The sequence below is a fragment of the Nycticebus coucang genome, chromosome 2, assembly GCF_027406575.1.
Source record: "Nycticebus coucang isolate mNycCou1 chromosome 2, mNycCou1.pri, whole genome shotgun sequence".
Classification (NCBI taxonomy): Eukaryota; Metazoa; Chordata; class Mammalia; order Primates; family Lorisidae; genus Nycticebus; species Nycticebus coucang.
In genome coordinates, this window is record NC_069781.1 from 56,612,345 (window position 1) to 56,638,499 (window position 26,155).

Here is a 26,155-nt window from a genome sequence, read left to right on the forward strand (position 1 = left end):
CTCACCATAAACAGAAAAATGTCATCACCTTTCTATGGAAAAATTAAGTAATATTTCATTCTATATTTTCCCACCAAGTACTTCTTATACCTATGCAAGGGTAGTGTTGACCCCACTAGTCACTTGTGGGCCACAGGTTTAAAACTACTTCTACTTGAGGGGATTGATTGTCAACCCCTGGCTTCATATCAGAGTCACTATGGAGGTGTTTTAAAATTCAGATTTGATGGTCAGCTACAGGCCTACAAAATTAGAATCTCTAGGTTTTAGCTCCCAGCTTTCTGTAGTTGTTAATTTACTAATCCTTGCTCATATTAAACTTTCAAACACTGGAAAAAGCAAAAAGTAGTAAGTAAAAATTTGAAACCTCCCCACCCACTTCCTCCATACACAAGTGATCATTATCAAAAATATTTTAATTATCCTTCCTGAAATCTACGTACATATAATTGTAAACATCTTTCCCCCAGCACACACATTTGGAAAACACAAATAGGATCATATTTGTATTACTTCTATTACTTTCATTTAAAAAATTTTTAATTAGCAATAGTTTATTGACAACTTTTATTATCAGTGCATATGGATATCCTTCATTTTTATGGCTGCATGGTTTCCCATACTTTTAAAAAAGTAGATTCTCATCACAAACATAGTTTCCTTTTCTCCTTTTTGCATTTTTTTTGTTCCTACATATTGTTATAAAAAAACCATTTTTGCATACTGATAAAGCGATCTGTAGCAATTTATAATAGTGAAATTGCTGCAGTTAAAGGTATACAGGAGTACAGGAGTAGAGTTATTGGGTCAATACATATATACAAATGTAAAATATGTATTTCTATCCATATTTATATACTATAATGTAACTTGTATATACATATATAGTTTCATATATTATTTGTGTGTATATTCATATACTATAATGTAAATTGTACATACATATACAGTTTCATACATTATTTGTGTGTATATCTTTGCATACTTATGAGTGGAACAGCTGAGTCAAGGGTACATATGTGCACATATAATTTTTTTTTTTTTGCAGTTTTTGGCTGGGGCTGGGTTTGAACCCATCACCTCCGGCATGTGGGGCTGGCACCCTACTCCTTTGAGCCACAGGCACCACCCCACGCACATACAATTTTGACTGACACTGTGAAGTTGCCATCCAAAAGAATTACCCCAAGTTTTAACAGTATGTAAGAATGATATTATCTCTGGACAACTTTACCAGTGTTACCACTCGTTTTTTCTTTTGCCATAGTTGTAGTTATAGGCCATTGTTTCTGTTTTCCTCTTTTAAATGAGTAAAATTTCCTTTTATTCTATATTTTGATCATTTGTATACACTCTACTAAAAACTGCCTGTTATATTCTTTATACCTTTTCCTTATGAGTTGTTATTTTACTGCTTTATGTATTTCTGTATTCTAGAAATTAATCTTTTGTTACATATGATCAAATATATATATATATTTTTTTTTTTTTGAGACAGAGTCTGTTAACGTCACTAGGGTGCAATGGCATTATGCTTACTGCAGCTGCAAACTCCTGAGCTCAAGCTTCCTTCCTGCCTCAGCCTCCCAATTAGCTGGGACTACAGGCCTAAGCTGCCATACCAGCTAATTTTTTCTTTTCTTTTTTTTTTTTTTTCTTTTAGTAGAGATAGATGAGGTCTCACTCTTTCTCAGGCTGACCTAAATTTCTGAGATCAAGCTATCCTCCAGTCTCAGCCTCCCAAAGTGCTAGGATTATAGACATGAGCCACCAGGTTAGGCCTGTTTTTCTTTTTTATTTAGTAACCAATCTCTCTTTCAATTTTCTTCATTATCAATTTGATATAAATAAATGTTCTAAAATCTTCTTACAATGTCTTTTGTGTTATGCCTTTGAAGTTTTTTGAGTTTAAGCATATGCAACATCAAATATTTCCTGGGTCTCCAGCCTGCTGTCCTAACCTGCAAATTAGCTACTAGCTAGCCCCCACCATCTCCCAAGCCAATTCCTTAAAACAGGTCAGTCAAGTCTCTCTTTCCATTATGCAGAATTTATATGTGTGTATTTTACATATGTGTTTAAACAGAGTCATTTACTGCATAGCAATGCTTTGGTCAACGAGGGACCATGTATACAATGGTGTTCCCACAAGATTATAATGGAGCTATAAACTTCCTGTCAGCTAGTGATATCATAGCCAACCTAACTCCGTAGCACAATATATTACCTCTCTATGTTTACATATATTTAGATATTTGTGACAAATACCATTGGATCACAGCTGCCTACACTATTCAGTACAGTAATATTCTATAAAGGTTTAAAGTCTAGGATCATTAGACTATACCATACAGCCTAGGTGTGTACTAACCATACCATCCAGGTTTGTGTAAATACATTCTATGATGTCCACATGAGGAGAAAATCACCTAGCAATCCATTTCTCAGAACATATCCCCATCGTTAAGCAACCTATGACTGTGTGTATTTGTAAATACATATTTAAATGCATACTGTTTGTATATACACATAGACATAGACACACACCTCCTCTGTTGGTTCTATTTTCCTGGAAAACTAATATAGATGACAATTTCAACAGATTTGTAATAAGGGCCTTTCCTCCCCACCCCACCATCATTTGTTGCCACAGCTAATCACACTGTCTAGGTCCAAGAAGCCCTCCACTCCTGCAGTCCTTCAGAATCTTTAAATTATTCTATGCTGGCATCAGGCCTCATTTTTCTTCAGGATGCTTTCTTTGAACTACCCCCTCCCACCACCACCCCCTTTCTCCGTAGGCCATAAAAACAAACGCCTACATTATCAGTCTCTCTCTTCCTTGATGTTCTTAGGAGGGGTTGCTGGGGGGTGGGGTGGTCAAAGGAGCGGAACAAGACAAAAGGATCTGGTTCCCCTGTAACTTACATTCTACTATGAGACACAAATACAACACACATATAAGCAAATACACACTTATTCCCATATGCTAAGTGCTATAAGGAAGAAAAAGTACGACTGTGCTTGAAAAGGGAAGCATTTCGGGGGGGGGGCGGTAGTTGAGATTCGAAGGGAAAGGAGCCCACCTTTATAAGAGCGAGGAAAAGCATTCAGTCTAGACTGACAGGAGGCGACTGGTCCCAGCACCCAGTACGGTGCTCAGTCAATTCTGAGCTAGTCCTACTAGAGAGGGTGCATTTGTGAAGATCTCGATGTATTAGAGTGGCTACTTGAAGAATGATCAGTAAACCTCACCTCATCCAACTGGCCCCTTCTTCTCCCCGGAGTGCGGACTGAAGGTAGGAGGCAGCGTCACATGGCGGGAGGGTGCAGGGGAAGCAGCCTGCGGTTCCTCTCGGATATGGCACCGGCACCGTAGCTTGGTCGATCCAGCCCTCACTTTCCTCCTCCGTAAGGGGAAGAGCTAGGCCCTGCAGACTCACGCCGAGGTCTCACTTCTTCAGCCAGGCCGCTAAGCCCAAGCACCTGAGTGAGAAGCCCCTGGGCAGCGGCCAAATTCCCAGGCTCCGAGAGCTGGGCCTAGTCCGGGTTCTTCTCGCCTACGCCCAGCCGCTCAGGCCGCGACTCCAAGCCGCAGGGCTCTGGACAGATGCAGACAGACGGCATACTCTGGGGGTTCGGGCGGCAGGGCTCGACTTTTGGCCGTCGGAGAGCCGGCGAGCCCGCGCCGACCTCTCCTCGGAGAGCGGAGCCCGGCTGGATCGCGCTCTGGGACCGGCTTCTCGGTGCGCTCCGGCCGCCGCGGTGTCCTCGCCTCACCATCCTTTCGGTTACTCCTTCCTTTCCTTCCCCCGCTTTTCCTGTTGAGACAGGACCGCTTTCACTGTCTCCGAGCTGGAGAGAAAAAGGGCAGAGTGTCTAGAAAGAAAGGATCAGTGATGTGGAAGAAGAGAGAGAGGAGGCAGGAGCCGGGTGAGAACTCGCCGAGCGCAGGGCGTGGAGGTCCCTCCCGCGGCAGAGCCCAGGCGGCTGCGGACCGCGGCGGGACCGAGAACCCGCTAACGGTGGAGCCCCGGACCCGCGCGGAGCGGCCCCAACGGGAGGGGAGCGCCGCGAGGAGGAAAAGGAGGAAGTGCTCAGATGCTCCTCTGTGTCGCTGGAGATTGAAATCGAAAATAAAAACGGCCCAGATGAAGCGGACACGGCGCTAGCCCACGCCGCGCGCGTTCGGCCGGCGAGAGCCGAGGGAAGGAGCGCCGGGTGGCCGCGGGGACCCGCCGGCTCCGCTCCGCCTTACCTGCTCCGTGGCCCAGCCCGCAGCTCCAACAGCACCAGCGCCATGCAGTGTCCAGATGTCAAAAACGGCTGCGTGCAGCGGTTTTGTTTAATTTTGTTTGTTTTCCAAATTTAGAAGCGGAGCGGCCTTTTCTTTCAAAACTGGCGTTCAACCTCCAGATTGACAGATAGAGCAATGAGATGACTTTCCTTTCTTCTTTCTTTCTTTTCTCTCTTTTAAATAATCCAGATTGAAGAGAGAGAAGACTTGAGACCAGTGGAGCGCGGCGGTTCCTGGTTAGGGCCGGGTCAGGTGACAGATGTCGCGAGGGGGCGGGCTGCCCGGGATGCGTTCCGCCGAACGGTCCTTGCGGTCTCGCTCGCCGCGTGGGGCGCCCGAGCGGGTGGTGGGACCGGGGAGGGGGGTCGCGGATAGGGCGGGAAAACGACGGTAGGCGGGAGGGAGAGGAACCCGGGTTGCGCGCGCCTCCTTCGGGCGCCTCAGGCTGCCTTCCCGCGCGCGCAGGGCACTGAACGGGAGGTCTGGGGGAGGTGGGGGAGGGGGCGCGCGCAGGGAAGGCGGCTGCGCGCCTGCAGGGCGGAGATGGGCGGGGGGCGGGGGGCGGCGCGTGGGTCCCAGTTTGCAATTGGGGGACAGGGGCGGTGCTGCTTACCTCTGGTGCCAAAGGGCGGCGCAGAGGCTGCGGAGCCCTCGGCGGTGGTGGCTGCGAGAGCATGGTGCGCAGGTTCTTGGTGACGGTCCGGATTCGGCGCCGGTGCGGCCCACAGCGAGTGCGTGTGTTCGTGGTGCACATCTCGCGGCCCGCGGGTGAGTGGGCAGCGCCGAGGTTGCGGGCCGCTGCGGCCCTGGTGCTGATGCTATTGAGGAGCCAGCGCAGAGGGCAGCAGCCGCATCCCAGGAGACCAGGTAAGAAAGGCCCTGGAAAAGTCCCGGGCGCGATCGGCGCTTGGATTTTTTTTTTTTTTTTTGGCGTGATTTCATAACCAGATAAATCATCTCGGGTCGAGGCGAGGGGAGGAGGTTACGGGGAGTGGAGGCTGTTTCCCCATTCGGATTACAGTTAGACATGTGGTTCTGCCAATATGCCCATTGTTTCTGAAGCCACCTTTACACACCTCTTCAACCCGTGGAACTCTGAGGTGAACCGAAAGCTTCTCTACCTACCTTAGCAGTCATTAGACGTGAGTGACTCTTGAATTTCCTGGGTGGGCTGCAAACACACACACGTGCACACCTGGGTAAGTGTATCTCTAGGGCACTTTGTTTCGCCCTCGGGGAAATTAGTGGTAACGCCTTAGTTTCCTGGAGGCGCCTTTTTTCTCCCCAGCGTCCTGGCTGGGTCATCCCTCACACCTTTCAGGAGAGTGGAGGACAGGCGAGAGTAGGGGCTTGCACATAGCCCCTTCCTGAAATTCTAACAATGACTGGAAGATTAGTAATTGCTGGAGAGGCAACACTTGCTTATGGAGCGTTTTACAGCCTGTAGGGAGATGGGCTTTCTTTATGACGGCCTTCGAGATTTTGAAACTGCTCAGGATGATGCTGGTATAGTTTAGCAGATGATGAAACTACAGTGCTGACCCCAAGAAATCACAACTGATCATATTTTAATCATCGCAGACTACAGTTAATACAATTTTAAAATGAGGCCTACTTTTTATAAAACAGAATTCAAGGTAATTTGTTCTCACATCAGATAAATCTTTACACAGTTGGAATTTGTTCTCACATCAGATAAATCTACACAGTTGGTGTAATTTCCTACCGCCTGGAAAATTAAAAAAATATATATAGCTGCCATATACAGAATGCTAGTTAGAACTTGGATAATAAGTCTAAAAGTAATTTAGTGAGGCTTCATGTTTATGACCCTCCTAGTAGGATCACTTCTCAGGAAGTATATAGCTTCAAGAAACAAAGGTGGACAGAGGGGAAATTATATTTTTTAATTGCAATATTCATGTCTTTTTGACATGGAAATGTAAACCACTTAAAACCAACAGTGTATAATTATAATTTGGTGCCTCAATTTCTATTAGCAAAAATGTACAATCTGTAGGATATGTATACATTTTGTCTTTTATTTTTATGCAATGGAGCTGTTTATTAAAAACAAACAAACAAACAAAAAGAAAAATGCTTTTAGGCCAGGCACGGTGGCTATAATCCTAGCACTCTGGGAGGCCGAGGCCGGCGGATTGCTTGAGCTCACAGGTTTCTTTTTTTTTTTTAATTAAATCATAGCTGTGTACATTAATGCGATCATGGGGCACCATACACTGGTTTTATAGACCGTTTGACACATTTTCATCACACTGGTTAACATAGCCTTCCTGGCATTTTCTTAGTTATTGTGTTAAGACATTTACATTCTACATTTACTAAGTTTCACATATACCCTTGTAAGATGCACCGCAGGTGTAATCCCACCAATCACCCTCCCTCCGCCCACTTCCCCCCTTCCTCCCCTCGGACCAGCCTGACCAAGTGTGAGACCTCATCTCTAAAAAATAGCCTAGCCATGCGTCTGTAGTCCCAGCTACTTGGGAGGCTCACACAATAGAATCGCTTAAGCCCAAGAGTTGGAGGTTGCTGTGAGCTAAGACACTAGAGCACTCTACCCAGGGCGACAAAGTGAAACTCTGTCTCAAAAAAAAAAAAAAAAAAAAAGTTTGTAAAGGATTTCATGGCCTGTTGCTGCAGGGATCTAACTTAGTTCATTTAAAAATATTAACAAGATGCTGTTTTTCTAAAATGGCTATTTACATTGTAGGAGAAAGTCAAAAGAATAGGATGGCATGGAGCCTAACAATTTCCATATTGTAGCAATTAGGGTTTTCAAAAATGGGTTTCTTTCAAAAATGTAAGTAATTTTTTACAAGTGTGATTTTAAATACTCTTTCCTTCGAATTTAATAAACTAGGAAATAATTATAAAACTATAACCATAAGCAAAAAAAATAAAATGGCTATTTATCTGTAACACTACCTGTGTTTGAATATAGTTGTTAATATTAGTCTCTCTATAATTATTACAGTAGTTAATGTTACTCTATATAAAATTATTTTATTTAAATTATGAATTGCTTCTGGAAATCCAGAAAGTAGAAAATGTTAAGGTATGTAAATGGTACACTTTTGTATTTTATATTTTAGGAATAAAAACATAACAGTGTGTTTACTTTAAGTTAGATAAAATATCCATCTTATAGTTTATTGGTTGTATAAAATGTTAAAAATATTTAAATGATAGACTCATTGAAAATAACCATTTCTTGTTATTTAGGTATAAATCAATTTTCAGGATTTAAGTGTAAAGTTAAAAGTATATTCACTACACAAAAAGCTCGATTTTCAGGAAGTATCTTAAGACAGAACACATGGCTTAGCCAGAATACAATAGTAGAAAATAGGAGCAATTTTCCAATTTCATATATGAAATTATACATGTAATATAAACAATCTAGAGGTATTAATTATAAATGATATGTAATTATATATTTTACATTTATATATTATGCCTATGGTTATATTGATTTAGGAATGTATATATAGATGCAAATTATGTGGGGACCCATATAATTCCTTGAGAGGCACAGTGCTATAAAAATCACTTGCGCAAATTATTTAATGTTAATGTAAATAAGTAAGGTGTTTTTATTTTAAATTTTAAAAAGTCTCTGCAAATATGTTTATGACTTTTTATATTACTAGAAATGCGCTTACTAAAATTCCTCATCACTAGTTTATTAACCGTAATACCTGATGAATTGCATTAATTAGTATATTACTTCTACCATGCTGAGTGTACAAAATAGTCATATTTTTGTCATGAAGTTAAATATTCACTTGTTTATAGCTTTTAGGATTTTTCTTGAATAGCACAGAGGTCTTCTCAAGGTAAGCAGTGTGCAGTTAGTATAAAATTACTCCTAGTGTGCACACTGTCCCCTGTTTGTATTGTGTTCTATAAGTGAACAGCTCATACTTATGTATTGTGTTCTTAATGAGCAGTAACCCTTTCAGAAATCAAGACTTAATTTTACTTTTTAGAACTCTTGAATTTTTAAAAGTCCATTATCATACTAAGGTACCAACAACATAGCTTATTCCTGTTTATGTCTATATTTTATAGGTATACCACATTTTATTACATGTTAGTTCATCACTAATAACTACCAAGGTAGAATTAAACTAAACCATTTTCCCAACCTGTGAACTACTTAGTAAGGTGATTCAAGTTATCTTGAAAATACTCTCATAGCAAGGCTCAACATTGGGCCCAGTGTTTTTATACTTTTAAAATCTTAAATCCTTTTTGAAAAACACACAAAAATCTTACTTGCCCCCCACACACACTAAAACACGCTAGGTAGGCCAAACTAAAACTGAAACTTCATACTGGAATACCTTGGACCCTTTATCAGCAGCAAAACCTAATAAAAAGTTTGTATGGTACTTTATTTCTGCAATTTAAATTATGAAAGTAAGGGACTATTTCATTTTCTAAATGGAGAATTATAATAATGAATATGAATTTTTTTAAAGAACAGCTCTCTAAATTCTGATTCTTACACACCTAATCGCTAATATTGCCTCCATTTATTACCTGATGAAATTAATGCACCTTTTAAACACCTCACCAGCAAGAAAAACAATTTTGTACTACGTATCAAAAACTCTTTTAAAAACTTTAAAAATATCCATACACTTTAATTCAGTTATTCTTTAAGCATCATTCTAAGGAAAGAAAGATTCTGACAGATAGATAATAGTAGATTAATACAAATGGATAATAAACAGTAGAAAGAAATTTAAAATTGCCTAAAACTCTAGCAATATGGTGTTAAATTATGGTACAACCATACACTGGAATATTAGGCAATCATTTTTCTAAAGAATATTTAATTAACTAAAATGATTACATTATAAAGATACTTGGTTTTAAGAGCAAGATGCAAAACAGTACACAATTCTTAGTCTTTCTTTTCCTCTCCACATCTCTCTCTCTCACACACACACACATTCTTCATGTACCCAAATATCTATAATGGTTTCCTCACCATGAGAGTGACTGAGAAAGATTGGTAAAATTAATTTTCGTCGTTACACTTTCCAGTTTTCCAGAAGGCTATGACAATCAGTAAAATATACGTTATTTTCAAAGCCTTTGGCACTGCACCAACTGCACATTGTGGATGAACTAAAAGCTTCCTTAGCCTGACGTGGGTAGGGAGTAGGGAAGGCCAGGGAACTGAGTTGTGTAGATACCATACACTACCAAGTGGCTTTAAGGTCTGGGACTTCAGATTCTAGAAAGAAGTGCTTGTTCGCTACGAAGTTCCGTTTTAAAATAAATGATAGGGACGCTATTTATAGAGGGACTGCACCCAGCAAATGCAAGCAGTATAACCTTACTCATTGTACCCTCAATGATTCCCCAACAATAAAACATAAATAAATAAATAAATAAATAAATAAATAAATAAATAATCAATCTTATAGCTACACCTGCCAAGGGCCCCGGTGTTAGGCCTCCGGACACTCACAGCACTTCTTGAGATCCATTCTCTTCGCACCCTGCTCCGCTCCATTCACAACCAGTCTTCTCTGAATCAAGAATATTTAATAGACTAAAATGATTACATTATAAAGTTAGTTTGAAGTAAACAGGGGGTGCCCCAGGACTCCAAAGAGAGAGGGAGGGCAGGAGGGGAGACAGCCTCTGCTCTGACCTCACCCCTCACTCCATGCCCTCGCCCCTAACCACCCTGCCCTCTCAATTCCTGGAGATACGCGAAGCAATTCCGAAGATTTAATCGGCTGCAGGGGCTGGACCCTCCAGCGAGAATTTAGACGCTTGGCCCACTTATCACTCTGCCCCATGCTCTCACCCCTTCTGTTTTCAGCCTTCTCTGGGGCTGGCACTCGCCCAAGTATTTTCTCAAGGGAGACAGGATCGAACTTACTTACCGAACTAAGTTACGGGGAACCGCGTATCTGTGAATTAGACGAGGAAAGGGATTAGAGCTCCGCCAGGGCGTGGAGGGGCAGGCAGAGTCTGGGTGGGCCTTATCCGGGCCCGGGTGGGCCGTGGGGGGCGGCAGGGGATGGCTAGAGCTTCTCTAGGGCATCCACCCAGCTGGAAACTGGCCAGGCCCCTTTTGCTGAGGGGTGGGTGAGCGGGAGAGTGAGGAGTGAGTCAGGTTCACACGGAGCAATCACGGGAGAGTGCGCTGCCCAGACTCCGAGGCCATTCGGTTCTCTCGCCAACCAGAGGAGCACGAAAGGCCTAGCCCTGTTTCTCAGTCTGGGGTTTGTGGAGAGTGGCCCCTACTTATTTTTCCAGTGACGATGTCTCTCAACTGTGTTCATCTTACCTTGCAGTGTTCCCTACATTTGAAAATTTTCTTCCTCAGTTAAAACATTCAAATGGAATTGTTAATTAGAATGAAGATGTTAGTAGCTATTAAAACCAGACCCATTTCCATGACAGTAAGCCAACCCTGGAGAAAACCTTGGAAATAGACCAAAACTTTTTTCAGGAGATGAAAAAAGTTCCCTTTAAGGTTTTGACTCTTCCTAGAAAATATCTGCCAACGTGAGACTTCAATTAGCAGATGAACCATATGCTAATTCACACTATTTTTATGTGTATGCAATACAAGTGTATTTACAATTGTTAAAATTACCAAACGTCAATACCATTTGTTTTTTAAAAGAAGGGAGGATTGAAGAAAATTTCAGTGCTTGGTCACTGTCCCTCAGTGCATTTATTTATTTCACGAGCCTGGGAATGATGATTTCATTTCAGCAGAACAGTAAAATCAGAAAGAAGTAATAAAAGGAGAGAAACTGAAACCATCATCTACCAGATTTAAATCACCAAAGCATCAGAAGTCTTTTTGAAAAAAGTAAATTTTTGTTTTTTATATACATAACATGCTGGTTTTGTTCACGAAAATATAAACATTTTATCACAAAAGATTTTTTGATTATTCTTTAGCTAGCTCTCAGTTTTCTCCATCTTCAAAACATCTCATAAATTATTTAAATGGTTTCAAAGCCAGTGAAATTTTTTTAAAGAGAGTGATTCTTTAGAAGTTAAGAATTATGTGAACAAAGATATGTAATCTTTTTTCTTGTTGACATTTATTAATGATTGTTTCTATTTTTCATCTTGAACAAATTTTTTCTCTTAATTTTTTATTAAATCATAACTGTATATTATAAGATACATAATCTCTTAAGCAAATTGAAACTAATAAAATTGTACAATCAGAGTAATGTAAGTAAAATGCCTTTATTTTCTTAATTCACATATGTGCATAACCAGAAATTAAAGAAGTATGGCAAAGGTTATCAGCAACATTATTACCTGGGCTGCCATTAAAAATACACATTTCTGGACCTCACTACCAGAAAAATCTGATTAAGCAGATTTGCTGTGGGTCCTAGAAATACTGCATTTTAAATACACACTAGAGGGGGATTTTATTACAAGTGGGCACAATTTGACAAATTAATCAACATTGCTTTTGATCTTATTTTTGCTTCTTTATTTTGAAATGGAGGTCTGAGCTTTTGGGTTAGATTCCAAATTTTGGGGTCCATCACCTTTAAATGCCTGACTCTGAGTAATCAATAGAGGAGGTATTATACCAAAAGAAGGAGACTTTTTATTTTTGTGTGATGCATCCGAATTGGGAAAGAGTCTGTTACATGCCAGATTTTTATAATCAGAACATATTTGGTGGTAGTGGTGGTGGTGGGGATAATAGGATAGCTTTGTGTTTTAAAGCTTGCAGCACCAGACAGATAATTTCCCTATGGTAAATATGGTATCCTTTTAAAACACTGTATACACACTTACCTCTATTTACACTGGTAAATGAGTTTCTATATCTCTATCTACATATATATGTATATTATATACGTTTACAAAAAGAACTTTTTGTAAGTTCTTTTGTAATAAGGAGTTTCTTTCATTTCATTATTCAAACCAGACTCATAATAAACATGACATCCTAAAATTATATAAGAGGGAAAAATCAATAGACAGGTATTTCACAGGTTTAAATTGTGTTTATTTAAGATTGTAGCAAAATGTGGCTATAACAGAATAAAGCTCTTATGGACAAAATGACAGTTCTTTGTGTCTCTGTAAAAGCACAATGACAAAGGGGGAAATATAGATGAATAAACTAAAGAATAATTTACAATTATAAGAAAAATTAAATTATGATGCCTTCCAAATTACAACCATTATTTTTCTGCTTTGAAGCAATGATTTGTTTAATATTACATCAAGGACCTTACTGATGTGTTAGGGGAAAGCCCATGTTTTGCTTGTTTTCTCGAGTGAGTGCCACCATTTTATTTTTCTGAGTCTCTCAGGCTGCCAGCTCATCTGACTCAGCAATTGTATAACTCTCTCACCCAATTTAAAGAAACAGCAGCTATCTACAGAAAAATATCTTCCCCCTAATTAAAAATGTAATTGTTAAATGTCCATACAACATGGGGCAGTTTGAAGTTTACTCTGTGCAGTTTACCTGTTGAGTAGTTGCTGAATATATTTTATTTAACATTTGAGTTTTAAAAGAAGCTTATTGAAATTTTCTTCCTAAAACAAATGGTCAAGTTCTGTTTCACCTTAAAAAATGTTTGTGAAGAGCTTAATGATAATAAAACTCTTCAATTTAAATTATTTCATTTAATTATCATAGTAGCCTATATTTGAGATGTTTTACTTTTTTATTTCACAGATCTATAGACTGCAGCTTAGATAGGTTGCATGTACTACCAAAATAGTCATTGACTAGTAATTCATGTACAATTGAATTTGGTTGCTTCTGGACTGATATAAATATATACATATATATGACTTCAGTTCCAACTTTTCTAGTTAATTGTTCTGTTGTAAATTGCTTAACCCCTTGGGGCCTTTGTTATACTCAACATCAGCCACATATGTCCCGGTAATTATTTATTGATTGAGTGAATGATAAAGTTCTAAAAGGTAAGGCAATATAATAAGAACTAAAGTTCTTATGGGCTGTGAAATCATTGAATCTCATGATAAAACAAGGAGGTTAACACCTTTCAAAAATTTACTTTTTGCCTACAATAAAATTAATTGAAAACTCCCTGTAAATAGAAGTATTAATTACTTATTCCTATTTTGATTTAAAAGCAATAAATGGGCAAATAGTATAGGAACCAGCATCAGCCTACTTGAAGCATGCAATGGAAAGATCATTTTCTTGACATTCACATGATTTGTGATCAGATTGATTCCATTTCCTTTTCTTACTAGCTATTGTTGTATTGATATCACCTAAAACTCTAAATGTTTCCATCTTCTTATATGTAAACCTAACAAAGTACCCTCTAGTATGCACATGAATAAAATGAAATATGGAAAGATTCATCGTAATTTTTTATTTTTTTAAACCTCTTATATTTTATTTTATTTTTTCATTGTAATTTTTCAAACAGCATACATTTGTCAGTGCCTAAACTATGCCTTTAAGAAAGTACATTAGTTTACTTTTACAGTAAATGCCTATGTCAATAGATTTTAATTATTGAGTAGCTAGAAATTCCTGAACTCCATTTTAAAGAATATACATATAATAATAAAAATATATTTATTTATTCAAATTCTTGATGCACTCTGAGATGTTACATAAAATCATTGTAAATTTGAATACTTTTTTATTCACATCTCTACAAAAGCTCTCTTTTACAGCCTTTAGGATGTGACTTTAAGCTCTTCTAGTATCATGAAATAGATATTAAACAATATTCTATTTTCTAAGGTAGGAAACCAAACTAGTTTTAGAAAACCGAAAGAAAAAATTATTAACTTGTCTTCAATTTGGCAAAAAGTTTAATAACTAAGACTTAACAATTTCTGGAGGGAACACTGAAGGGTTTTTTATTTCCACAGAATGATTGTCACAATCTGAATTTTTGAACCACTAATTTTGACCAGAACAATTTTCTAAAACATTTTTAGTGCAAAAAGAAAAAATAAAATTAGTGCAAAAAATTATGTGTATGTGTGTGTGATGGAGGGAATGATGGTCAGAAACATTTATATCATCCTTCAAAACCTCAAAATGTCTACCTTAGAAGGTGACCTTTAATTATTTTCATGCACATGTGAAAAAGTTATTTAGAAGTAGAATATCAAAGAGACAAAATACACTAAATATTATACTTCCTTAAAGTTAAACAGACTTATGCAGAGTAAACACAAAGTGTGTTCTGCTATCATTATCTTTTACAATGGAGGTTGCAGCCTTAACCATAAGAAAGAATAAGGTAAAACTACACCCTTAACCCAAAAATTCAAAGTTAAACATTAGTAAAAAATGTTAAATCTGTATGCAAAAGGTGCTAAAGCATTAATAGTAAGCATTAAAAATTTCAATCAGAGTTGATTATTTTTCAACATGATGTTCATTTCCTTTAGTTTAATCACATACCAGGTAAAGAATGTGATCTGAGGAAGAGTGGTCCAAAACAAGAAAAGTTTCTTATGATCTTTTATAATATTAGAGGAGAGTTTGGCTTCAGAACTCTATGAAGTTAAGGAACGGTGACAGAAAATTGAATGTAACAATAAGATTATAGAGTCCCAAGAAAGCAGGCTACTTTGAAGCATAGTTTTGTGGGGGATTGGGGATTATGTGGGAAAAGAATTCTCCATTTGATAAGGAAAGCTTCAACATAGATGGTACCTTCAGAATTAGAGTATCTTAAATCGGTGTTACACCCATCAATCAACTATGAATACTCAATCTCCACTCCCAAGAGAGAAAATGGAATACAAAGCAATTTCTCTATGAGTGTCAATAGTATCTCTGCATTCTAATAGCACATATATGCATTGGTGGCATAAGCAGAAATAAGATATTATGTATGTTTGTGGTTAGCAATTTAAAAGCCAATACATGTTTGAAAGGAGAAAATCTATCCCATCAAGGAGGAAAAAGAGTTAGGAATAGAGGTCAATGAAGAAAACATGGCGATTTCTCAATTTTGCCTTTAGTTTCTTTGTACCTTCCACTTGACTGTGCTCCAAGGAGTGGTGGTGGTGTGTGGCAGTGAATGTAGAGGAAACAGTGAACTCAAGAACACTCCCCAGTGTCACTTCCCAGGATTTAGTGAGGACTTTTGTGGAAGTTTTTTGGTTATATTACAGGCAACTTTGTTAGAAAGAAGCTCTGTTTGCAAAGGGTTAGAATTCAAAGAAGGTAGAATTAATATACCTTTTAGGAAGTAGTTTTCTTGCTGAATCCACAATCTGCCAGAATGCACAGTAATGAACAAAAAATACCCTAGAGGAAATTGACTTTGATGGACTAACATGACAGTAAATGTCATATGTATTCTCAAAATAAAATAGTAAGTTTTATTATTGAGTGCCTACTGTATAACCAAATTTATACACACACACATTCGTAGTTCCTTACAATAACCATATGAGATAAGTTTGGTTTTCCTTAACTTTTTAAGATGAGGAAATGGAGGCTCAGAAAGCTTACAATAATTTATTCAAGCCCACAGAGCTGAAATACGAGGGGTCAGTTCTATCTGAGTCTAACTAAAGATGAGATTGTCCCATTATCCTACACTGTATTTATGCCTCCTCCAAAACTTAATTAAGGATATGGGTGGCATTCTCACCAAGCAAGGGAAGTAGAAGTGGTCATGCAAAGACTAGAGACCCAAGAGAGAATTGAGTTCAAGATCTGCCCATTTATTGACTGGGTAACCATGGGGCAGTGTACCAGCACTCTATTTGATATGTATAAATCAGAAGGGTGGCTTTTTGAAAGGCAATTTTTCAGTATGTTTCAAGAGCCTTATATTCTCTGAAAGACCAAAATATTATTTATAGTAGCAATTAGCAACACATTAAATATCTCACCATAAGGGCAGCAGTAAGTAAAAGATAATTTTTAGTAGAATGTACTGTTGAAAGTAGTGTTTATGACATCTTTTTGGAGAAGTTTGGAAAATGCTCTAATGATAAGTGAGAGGAAAAGCTCATTTCAAAACTGAACAGCATTCACAGAATAAAGACTGAGCAAAGAAAAGACAGGCAATATTTCAAAATGTTAATAATTATTGCTCTTGCATAGGATAATTTTTCACTTATACAACTCATTCTTTAATTGTTTTTATATACATGAGCTATAATCAGAGAAAAAAGTCATTCAAAAATGAGAGGACTGGATTAAGTGACTTTGAGGAGACTTTGAGTGACTTTGAGATCCAAATTTCTATCATTACTTATTACAACCAAAGAATACTCACAGAAACACAGTGGTTCCTGAAAGTTCAGATCTAGTTACCTCAGCCTAGGTTTTGCGACTTGTTTGATGGCAGGCACCCTCTTCCAAGGAAGGGAAGCACAGCTGAGTTTTTCACTATGTGCTATATAAGTTAATCAACAAGATTAAAGATATTATAGTGAAAAGAATGCAGACCTCTCACACAGAAATGGGGACCTTGAGCTTGTGTTCTTACCTTCTTGTCCATTATTAAGCGCTCTGAGGCTCTTTTCTTTTGCTTCATAAAAAAACGATAATACGTTCTATTCCATAGGATAGCTGTGAAATTAGAGATGGTATATGTAAAGTGGACTAACATTTATTACATAATTGGGGTTCATATGATAGCCATGTTTTATGACTTTCTTGACAATTTTCAATGAATTTCTTGACTCTGGTACTGTCTGTGTGCTTGTTACCTCTAGTTATATGCCTATTACTTTTTCTTTCCTCAGGATGAGGCCAATTCTTGACATCTGAGCTATATAAAATATGCATAATACATATAATAGAATATCAGTTACTTCAGTTGGGCCAAATAGATACAAGTAGATTTAAGTAATTCACCATAAGAAACTTATTGACATACAAAAGGGTGCCTTTACAAAATAGTCGTGTTAGGGAATGACTGTTTTCATGAGCTGCCAAGATCCCTCATTTTATGAGTCCGCTCTAGAAATATTTTTAATAGTAAATTCTTTACACAGATTTAAAATCACATTTGTTTTACACACAACTTAGAAAAGACATCTGCTATATAAGAAATATAATAATATACTTTTAACATACCTTCAAAATGAGGGTTGCGCCTGTGGCTCAAAGGGTAGGGCGCCAACCCCATATGCCAGAGGTGGCGGGTTCAAACCCAGCCCCTGCCAGAAACTGCAAAAAAAAAAAAAAGATACCTTCAAAATGTTCTTGGGAAGATGATAATGGATATTGCAGATTCTATACCCAGTTAACATTTTGGAAACCAAGGTTGAAAGATTGTCACTTAACTATAACTATGCATTAAGACTATAATAGATGAAGGCATTTTGAGTTTTAAATTCTTTGCTAAGATCCTGCTTGAGCATGAAAAGAAATTTTACAGTAATTCTGAGTGAGTGGAAATACCATAAAATCTCTAAGCATCTTACTTACAGTAAACAATAATTGTACTATGTTTAATTTAATCAGAGAATAGTAAAAGAGAGAAACATTTGCCCTTTTGAAGCATCTAGATATCTATTTCTGAGGACATGTTGCCTTTTCTTAGCAAGTCTGTTTGGAGGTCTGCTCATCTGTCTCCCTTTCTTGCTGAAGCTACCTTTTCTTCTTGTGAAATATAAATAATTAAATTCCTTGCTATTTTTACCTATGAAAACACTTTTTACCCATTTAATACACTCTCACCACCCACACTGGACACTGAACTCTCAGATTTCTTATCCAGGAGGAACTTGAGGGGACATTTTTCTTGTTGGGGGCCAAACAATCTCTCTTTTCACATTTGCTATTATGCCTATTTTGTAGATGAGGACATTGTAGCCAGGTAAGGGTATCAGTTGTTCAAGATAGCAAAGTAGGTGGCAGAGCTAGGCCTGAGATCCTAATTTCCTTATGTTATTGCTTTTCTAAATTAAAGGGAGTACATGGAATAATTCTTCCATTGCCTTTGTCTTCAAATAGTTCTCTACTGCACCTAGCATATTAATTACCCTAGGGCTCATCCAGACAGACTTAATGTAGCGCCATTACAGGGTGTATATCTTGTTCTCATGAGGTATTTCCCTAGGAACTCTTTTTAATTATGGGATCCCTTCCAGATTTTGAAATACATCTTTTTTCTATTAACACAGATGTGAAGTGTCAGTTATCAGAATGCATCACCCCAGTCTTCCTTCCCTAGACTGCAAACTCCCCTCACAAGCTCATCCCAGTTCAAAACCAACTTCCTTGTCCAGAGAAGCAAACATACTGATGTTTGTTACCAATGCATGCTCTTGATTAAGAATTCCTTCTTGGGCGGCACCTATGGCTCAGTAAGTAGGGCGCTGCCCCCATATACTGAGGGTGGTGGGTTCGAACCCAGCCCCAGCCAAACTGCAACAAAAAAATAGCTGGGTGTTGTGGTGGGTGCCTGTAGTCTCAGCTACTTGGGAGGCTGAGACAAGAGAATTGCCTAAGCCTAAGAGCTGGAGGTTGCTGTGGGCTGTGACGCCACAGCACTCTACGGAGGGCAACAAAGTGAGTTTTCTCTAAAAAAAAAAAAATCCCTTCTTTCTTAATATCCACAACTTCTAGCCAACTCCCTGATATATTATAGGTACTCAGTGCTTTTGGTCAAATAAAGGTAAGAATGACAATTCTAAAACCATTAACTTATTTGTCTATTAATTTTGTTATTCATTAGAAAATCTATGCACATAGTACAAAATTCAAATAATACAAATTACAGAATGTTAAAAGTCAATCTCATGTCCATCCCATTTCTTCATTTCCTTGCCCCACAGCTAACAGTGTTTTCTGTATCTTTCCAGAGATATTCTATGTATATTTTATTTTTAACCTCAAATAAGGTACCCCAGCCATAAAAACTGCAAAATATATTTTAGACAATTGTCTTTAATAACAATGTTAGTATTGAGAATGATGAAGAAGTATAGGTGGACCAGGAATGGTGGCTCATGCCTATAATCCGAACATTCTGGCAAGTCCAGGTGGTAGGCCCTTGAGCTCAGGAGTTTAAGACCAGTCTGAGCAAGAATGAGACCCTGTCTACACTGAAAATAGAAAAAAGTAGCCAGGCATTGTGGTGAGCACTTACAGTCTCAGCTACTCGGGAGCTCCTAGGCTTGAGCCTAGGAGTTTGAGGTTGTTGTGAGCCAAGCTAATGCCATGGTGCCCTAGCTTGGGGCAACAGAGACTTTGTCTCCACAAGAAAAAGAAAGAAAAAAAAAAAGAAATATACATATATGTTTTTAAAACAGCTTTTGTTTTATTCTGTGTGCACTATCTCACTTGATGTAATAATCTCATTAAGCATAAAGGACAGAACAATATATATATCATTTTTAAAATTATGAACATAGAAGCTAAAAATTGCTTCAAAGGATTTTACAGTCAAAAAACAGCTCATTAGATGAATCATAATTGTTACTTGCTCCCATTTAAGAGCTGTTGCTCCAACTCCTTTTCTTTTCTTTTTCTTTTCTTTCTTTTTTTTTTTTTTTGGAGACAGAGTCTCACTATGTCACCCTCAGTAGAGTGCTGTGGTGTCACAGCTCACAGCAACCTCAAACTCTTAGGCTTAAGAGATTCTCTTGCCTCAGCCTCCCAAGCAGCTGGGACTACAGGTGCCCGCCACAATGCCCCACTATTTTTGGTTGTAGTTGTCCTTGTTGTTTGGCAGGCCCAGGCTGGCTTTGAACCTGCCAGCTCTGGTGTATGTGGCTGGAGCCCTAGCGGCTGAGCTACAGACAATGAGCCAGCTCCTTTTATTTTCTTAGCAAAATGATCTTGCTTATCACGTGAGATACCTGCACATCCTGCATATCATACCTTGCCAATCCTGTAGTGCCTTGTCAGAACCAGAACCTATCTTCAGAACACCACCTTCTTGGCTCTGTGCCCGTAGCTCAGTGATTATGGCGCTGGCGACATACACTGGGGCTGGCGGGTTTGAACCTAACCCAGGCCTGCTAAACAACAATGATAACAACAATGACAACAACAGTAAAAATAGCTGGGAGTTGTGGAGGGCACCTATAATCCCAGCTATTTGGGAGGCTGAGGCAAGAGAATCACTTAAGCCCATGAGTTTGAGGTTGCTGTGAGCTGTGACAACATAGCACTCTACCAAGGGTGACATAGTGAGACTGTCTCAAAAAAATAAAAGAACACTACCTTCTTAAATATATTTGTGTCTTTTTGATAATGTGTTGAATTAATAACCAGATCTAGTATTATTATTACTTGATCTGTAGAGTCTCTGGAGTAACAGTACCATTGCAAGTTTTCCTTTGTTTATAGAAAGGGGTCAGGTGTCCCTACAGGCTTCTCTCTCTGAGTCCTACTCAGGTCTATCCTGTTTTCCTTGTAAGAAGTGTTCCAAACCTTTACATTCTCAATCTCCTGAACCCATCATCTTATCCTCACTCTGCAAACAAGCTAGCCTTCTCAATCATGGAAGAAAATGCCTCAACTTCCTCCCTGCTCTGACTGACCTTTTCTCTGTCTTCAAATTTACCTGTATCTCCAGTGTACAAATAATACGGTAGAACCTCTGTAAGATCCAAGGGATTGCAACAAACTGGTCGACATATGGAGGTGGCCAACATAGGGAACTAGGCCTACTGTACTGACACGTATATGTGGTGCATGTCTGGTCTGTGAAAATCAGGTCAATTTAAGGAGTTGGTTAATGTAGGGAGGTGGTCAACTATGGAGATTCTGCTGTATATAACTATCTTGTGTCTTGGATTCCATTTTTTCCTGACCTTTTAGGAACTTATAGTTTTCGGAAATATCCTCTCTTTCCTGTGTGCTATGTTATGTTTTGTTTTGTTTTTCTCTTGTAATTGTCTCTTCTTTTCACCTGGAACTTTCCCTTCAAGATATGTGTGTGTTCAGGCCTTTTGCACCTTCCACTCACCTTGCTTCACCATACTTGTCCTTGAACTATCACCACTGAGTTGTGAAAGAGTAGTCTACACACAACGCCCCCACTTCTTGTCATCCCATTCATTCCTGGTTTTCCTTCTGACTACCTAAGCAGGCTTTCAAGGGCTCTTTCTCCACATCTTCTTTCAAAAGTTCATTTTTCCAGGTTTTCTCCATGTGTTTCAGTGAATTACTTTCCGTTTTCATCAACTCCTATGCTTTTGCACATGTTCTCACCTCTCCCTGGGACATCTTTCTTCCTCTTTTCCATCTTTATACTTTTACATCTTTCCTCAAGACTGGGATCATCTCTCAGCATCCAGAAAGGCTTTGCCTAAGCTACTACAATTGCCTTGGTTCCCTTTTCATTTTCTTATGTCATCTTTTGCTTCGTTTTGCTCTTCTTTTTTGACATGGAATGCCTCATAATTTAATCCCCCAAACAACTGTTTGAGGTAGGCACTATTGTTGTTCCAGTCATACAAATTAGAAAATGGAGGCCCAGAGATTTAAGTAACCAGCCCAGGTGGACTGGCTGTCCAGCAAGATGTTACCTTTAATCAGCCTCCACCACTCCCACCATGCTACCCTTATCCTCTGAGCTTTTGAACGAATAAGTGATACAATTTTTTCTTAAAAGATTGATCCGGGGGGCAGCGCCTGTGGCTCAAAGGAGTAGGGCACCAGCCCCATATGCTGGAGGTGGCAGGTTCAAGCCTAGCCCCAGCCAAAAACTGCAAAAAAAAAAGATTGATCAGAATTGAGACATTTAAATTTCATCATATAGATTTTCAAAATTACCAAGGCAGCACAAACCTAAAAAACATGGCATTCTCAGCGAAGAGGAAAAGTATTATGGGGGTGATAACACCACCAATGAACTTTGGAATTTTAAAATCTTTTTAAACATATATTGTTTTTATAAGCCCATGAAATACATTATGATCCCATTTTACACATGGGAAAATCTGAGGTTGGCATAATCAGCTACAGGATCCTGGGCTTTGTATTTTAATGCTTCTGGGATTTTGCCCCTCAGCTCTGACCTCAAATGTATGAGTAAAGTGGAAGTATGCTGGTTCTTTAAAGGAAAAACTGGAAAAGTTTTCACACTAATATTAACTATTTATTTACACAAGATTTATAAATGATAATGGAGCCAATTTCTAGAACAAAGGTACCCCAGCCATAATGTTCCTGGAGCTCTATTGCAAATGCCTGAGTATACTCTATGCATATGTAAAACCTATTCTCTACTCTTGATATTTGCACAGCAGTCAACTTCCACATTTTTATAACACATTCAAAGATTGTTTTTGTAGGGTTCCACCTCCCATTTCTGTCACCAATAGCTCAAAATATTGCAGAAAATCTAACAGCATTCATTTTTGCTTTGTTTTAATTTGAGACAGGGTCTCACTCTTATCACCCTGGCTGGGGTACAATGATCATAGCTCACAGCAATTTAGCACTCCTGGGCTCAAGCATTCCTCCCCAAATGCTAGGATTACAGGCATGAGCCACTGCACCCAACCCTAAAGAATTCTTGATGTAGGAATCCATAATTGAATTTCAGAACAATCCCTGAATTCCCTGAAAATTTTCTTTAAAAATATTTGTGCACATGAACACACCATTTTGTTTTTTTTTTAAAATCGTTACAGACTTTTCTTTTTTGAGGAGAGGGTCTATAGCTTTCAATGGGCTCTTGAATAAACCTACTCTTTCCACCTCCCCACACTCCTATCTCCAAGATTAAAAACCATTATTTTAGTGATGGAAGACATAACCTCTCCCTTCATAAAATAAGATAATTTAAAATACCATAAGATTAAGATACTTTAAGCTAAATTAAAAGAATTTTATGTCCTTGATACACAGTTTGAGTTTTCCTCACCATTTCTACCCAGATAATTGAGAGGTACATGGAGGAAAATATAGATGGCAGAGTGATGCCTTTTAAATTTTTGTAATAGATCTGACATCCCTGTCTTCATTGGCATCATTTAAAAATTGCGTGTTGATGATGGAACAGCAACTATGAAAGTAAAAGAAGGTATTCTGGGTCTATACAATAAGTCAACCAGGGATTGAAACATAGCTTTCAAACATCACTGGATTATCCTGGATTAAGTATGTGCTTAAAGCATCAGCAAAGTTTGAGTGACCCAATTTTAAAAGATGTAGTATATATATTATATATGTAATAGTCACATATTATTAGACTTTTAATATTATTTTTAAATAATATACTTTTATATTATTACTTTGTTATACATTTTAGTTTTAACTTTTCATTATATGTAAGGGTGGTAACCTATCATCTTTTCAAGTGTTTAAGGTCTTCCTGGTCTTTCTTTTTATGTAATAGTGATAATTCAATCCCAACCATTTTCTTTCAGTGCCTTCCAAGATTGCAAGAGAATTCTCAAAATGAATAATTTAATAGATAACAAGTAATAGTTTAGAGTCTATGGTACTATTCTTGGTGTTTACGTACGCATCAATTCATTTAAACTTACAACTGTCCTATATGGCAGGGATCACTCTTAAACCCGCCCGCCTTTATAACTAAGAAAAATGTAAAATATTTTCAGTAGGAAGGAGAAGTAAGAAAGAGTTGGAGGGAGACCCGGAACAGTGTGTGAACCTGATCTCTGAATCACTGTGCAACTTTGCCTCTAATGTTCAGGACTTCTGGTCTAAGAACTCGTTAAGACCAGAGTCTGTCCTTCCAAAGATTCCCTCTCCACGTTCCAGTCTGCTTACAGGCAGAATTCTTCCCCCATCCATATTAAACAGACCTCATCTTTTCTGAGCCGCTCTTAAATCAAGTATGCCACGTGTCTAAGAAACCCTCCCCCCACATCCTTACTAGTGTGAGGGGCCTGGGCGATGTAGGAGCTAACTGCCAATCAGACAAGCTCTTTTGTGCCTCTGCTGAGTACAGCCGTGAGGAGGGCAGGGGAGGAGCCGAAATGTGGGCGGGGAGAAGGGGCGTGGCCCAGGGCGCCCGGCTCCCTGCGCTGGCTCTGCTCCGGGAGAGAGTGGCTTCCGGCCGGTGCCCCCAGGGGAGCCCCGAGTGTGCCAACTTCAGCGGGTCCCATTCGCAGCAAATTCGGAGCGAAGGGTACCTCCTAGGAGAACACGCACGTGAACAGCTCCCTCCTGCAATGGAAAGACCTGCAGGTGGCACAGAGGAGTTGAGGCTTAGAATCGGGGGCCTCTTATTCTGCCGCGGGGAGGAGAAAGGAGGGCCTGGCGGCTATTCACTAAGGGTGGGGCAGGCCGCCTGCACCCGACGCCGGGGGAGGTGGGGAAAGCGGGAGGAGCTAACGGTGGAGGAGGGAAAAGAGCAGCGAGCCAGCCACCGGTGACGCGGAACGGCAGGAGAGGGCGACAGCAGAGGGAGCAGGCGGCGGGGGAAGGGAAAGCGCGAGGAGCGAGGAGCGAGCAGCCGCATGGAGCCCACTGCAGACTGGCTGAGCACGGCCTCGGCCCAGGGTCGGGCGGAGGAGGTGCGGGCGCTGCTCGAGGCGGGGGCGCCTCCCAACGCGCCGAACCGTCAAGGTCGGACCCCGATTCAGGTAGATAGCGGTTCTGCAGCGAAAGGAGATGGGGCAAGCGACTCCAGAGGACTACGTTTGCAGGGGCATCAGAAACAGGTCGAGCTTCGATTCTGGGAAAGGGGGAGACTTCCCTGGGAGTTTTCAGAGAGGTTTGTAATCCTTCGGGCGACGCCCTGGGGGCTCGGGAAGACTAGGCAGGACTGGGAGGCACGCGAGGGAAGGGGAAGTGTAGATCTTTAGAATGCTGTGAAGATCTGGGGTGGGGGGGACATATTTGCATTAATCGAGGTATGCTCTTTATCAGCTGTAAAACCAGTTTTAAAGAAATGTACGATTTGCAGGGACTGCTTAGCCACAAACTCACAGATCCCTGAATGAAGCCTGACGTCTTCTTTGTTAGGAGGGATTTCCGTGAAATCTACCACCCGGTTATGTTGGAATAAATATCAATTGAAATTATTCAGAAGCACCTACATAGTGTGTTTATTTTTATTTTACCTGTGTAGGGCAAATATATGCTTGTTATAAGAACTTAGGAAATAAAGGTGAACATATATGAAGAAAAACATTAGTGTAATTTCGCCTGAGAGAAAGTTGTGAATTTAGTTACTATTTGGGGGGGATATTTAATATTACTTTTGCTATTTTTAACTTACTGGATACAGTTGAACTTATTTGGGATAGATATTTCAATTCCTCATTGCTGACAAATGCCATCTACCCCTCAGACAAATTAAAATTTTTTCAAGTGGATTTAAGCACCCTACAAATTTTCATTTAATTGATTCATTTCTTTTTGCTTTGAATTGCTATCATGATTTAAATATTTTTATGTGGATTGTTTTTTAACTTTTTATGTCATGAAATATAAGAAAAACATTTAAGACCATTTTTATAGCCAAGATGAAGTACTTCCTTAAATATACAGAACAGTACACTACAATTTTTATTTTTGTGCCTGTAATTCGGTTCGCTTGTATTTTCTCCTTGTGTTTTTGAAAACTGAGTCAGTTTCACTTTCTCAGGGCAGAATTCAACCATATTGTTTATGATTTCCTGATTTACACAAATTGTGTTTAATATAGACTGTAACTAAAAATAAGTTATTCCTCTTTTTAATGTTTACCATTATTTTACTAATTTTTAAGTTCAATATATAAATATCCATTGTATATTGAACTTAAAAAATTCATTGTACCATCAACAATTAGAGAATTAAAGTTAACATGACAACACAAAATATGAAATACATAGAAATAATTCTTCAGAAATACATATTATTTCTACATGGAAATTTTCTAATTATTATTGAAAATATAAAAAGACACATGTCTG

The 26,155-nt window shown here is 39.0% G+C and overlaps 1 protein-coding gene across 4 annotated transcripts in view; it reads left to right on the forward strand.

The window, feature by feature from the left end:
* Positions 1–2,799: 2,799 nt before the first annotated feature.
* The window catches only part of CDKN2A (cyclin dependent kinase inhibitor 2A), a 29,099-nt gene continuing 5,743 nt past the window's right edge, over positions 2,800–26,155 (forward strand). The window contains exon 1 of one of the 4 annotated variants that reach the window (XM_053571439.1): positions 2,800–3,299. Coding sequence is in view for 2 of the 4 variants with exons in the window: in XM_053571411.1 (XP_053427386.1) it covers positions 24,713–24,838 (126 nt within the window). In the remaining 2 variants the exon portion in view is untranslated. Of the gene's footprint in view, positions 3,300–24,324; positions 24,441–24,654; positions 24,839–26,155 lie in introns of those variants that run through there. The other 3 variants (XM_053571431.1, XM_053571420.1, XM_053571411.1) reach the window with 3 other exon arrangements.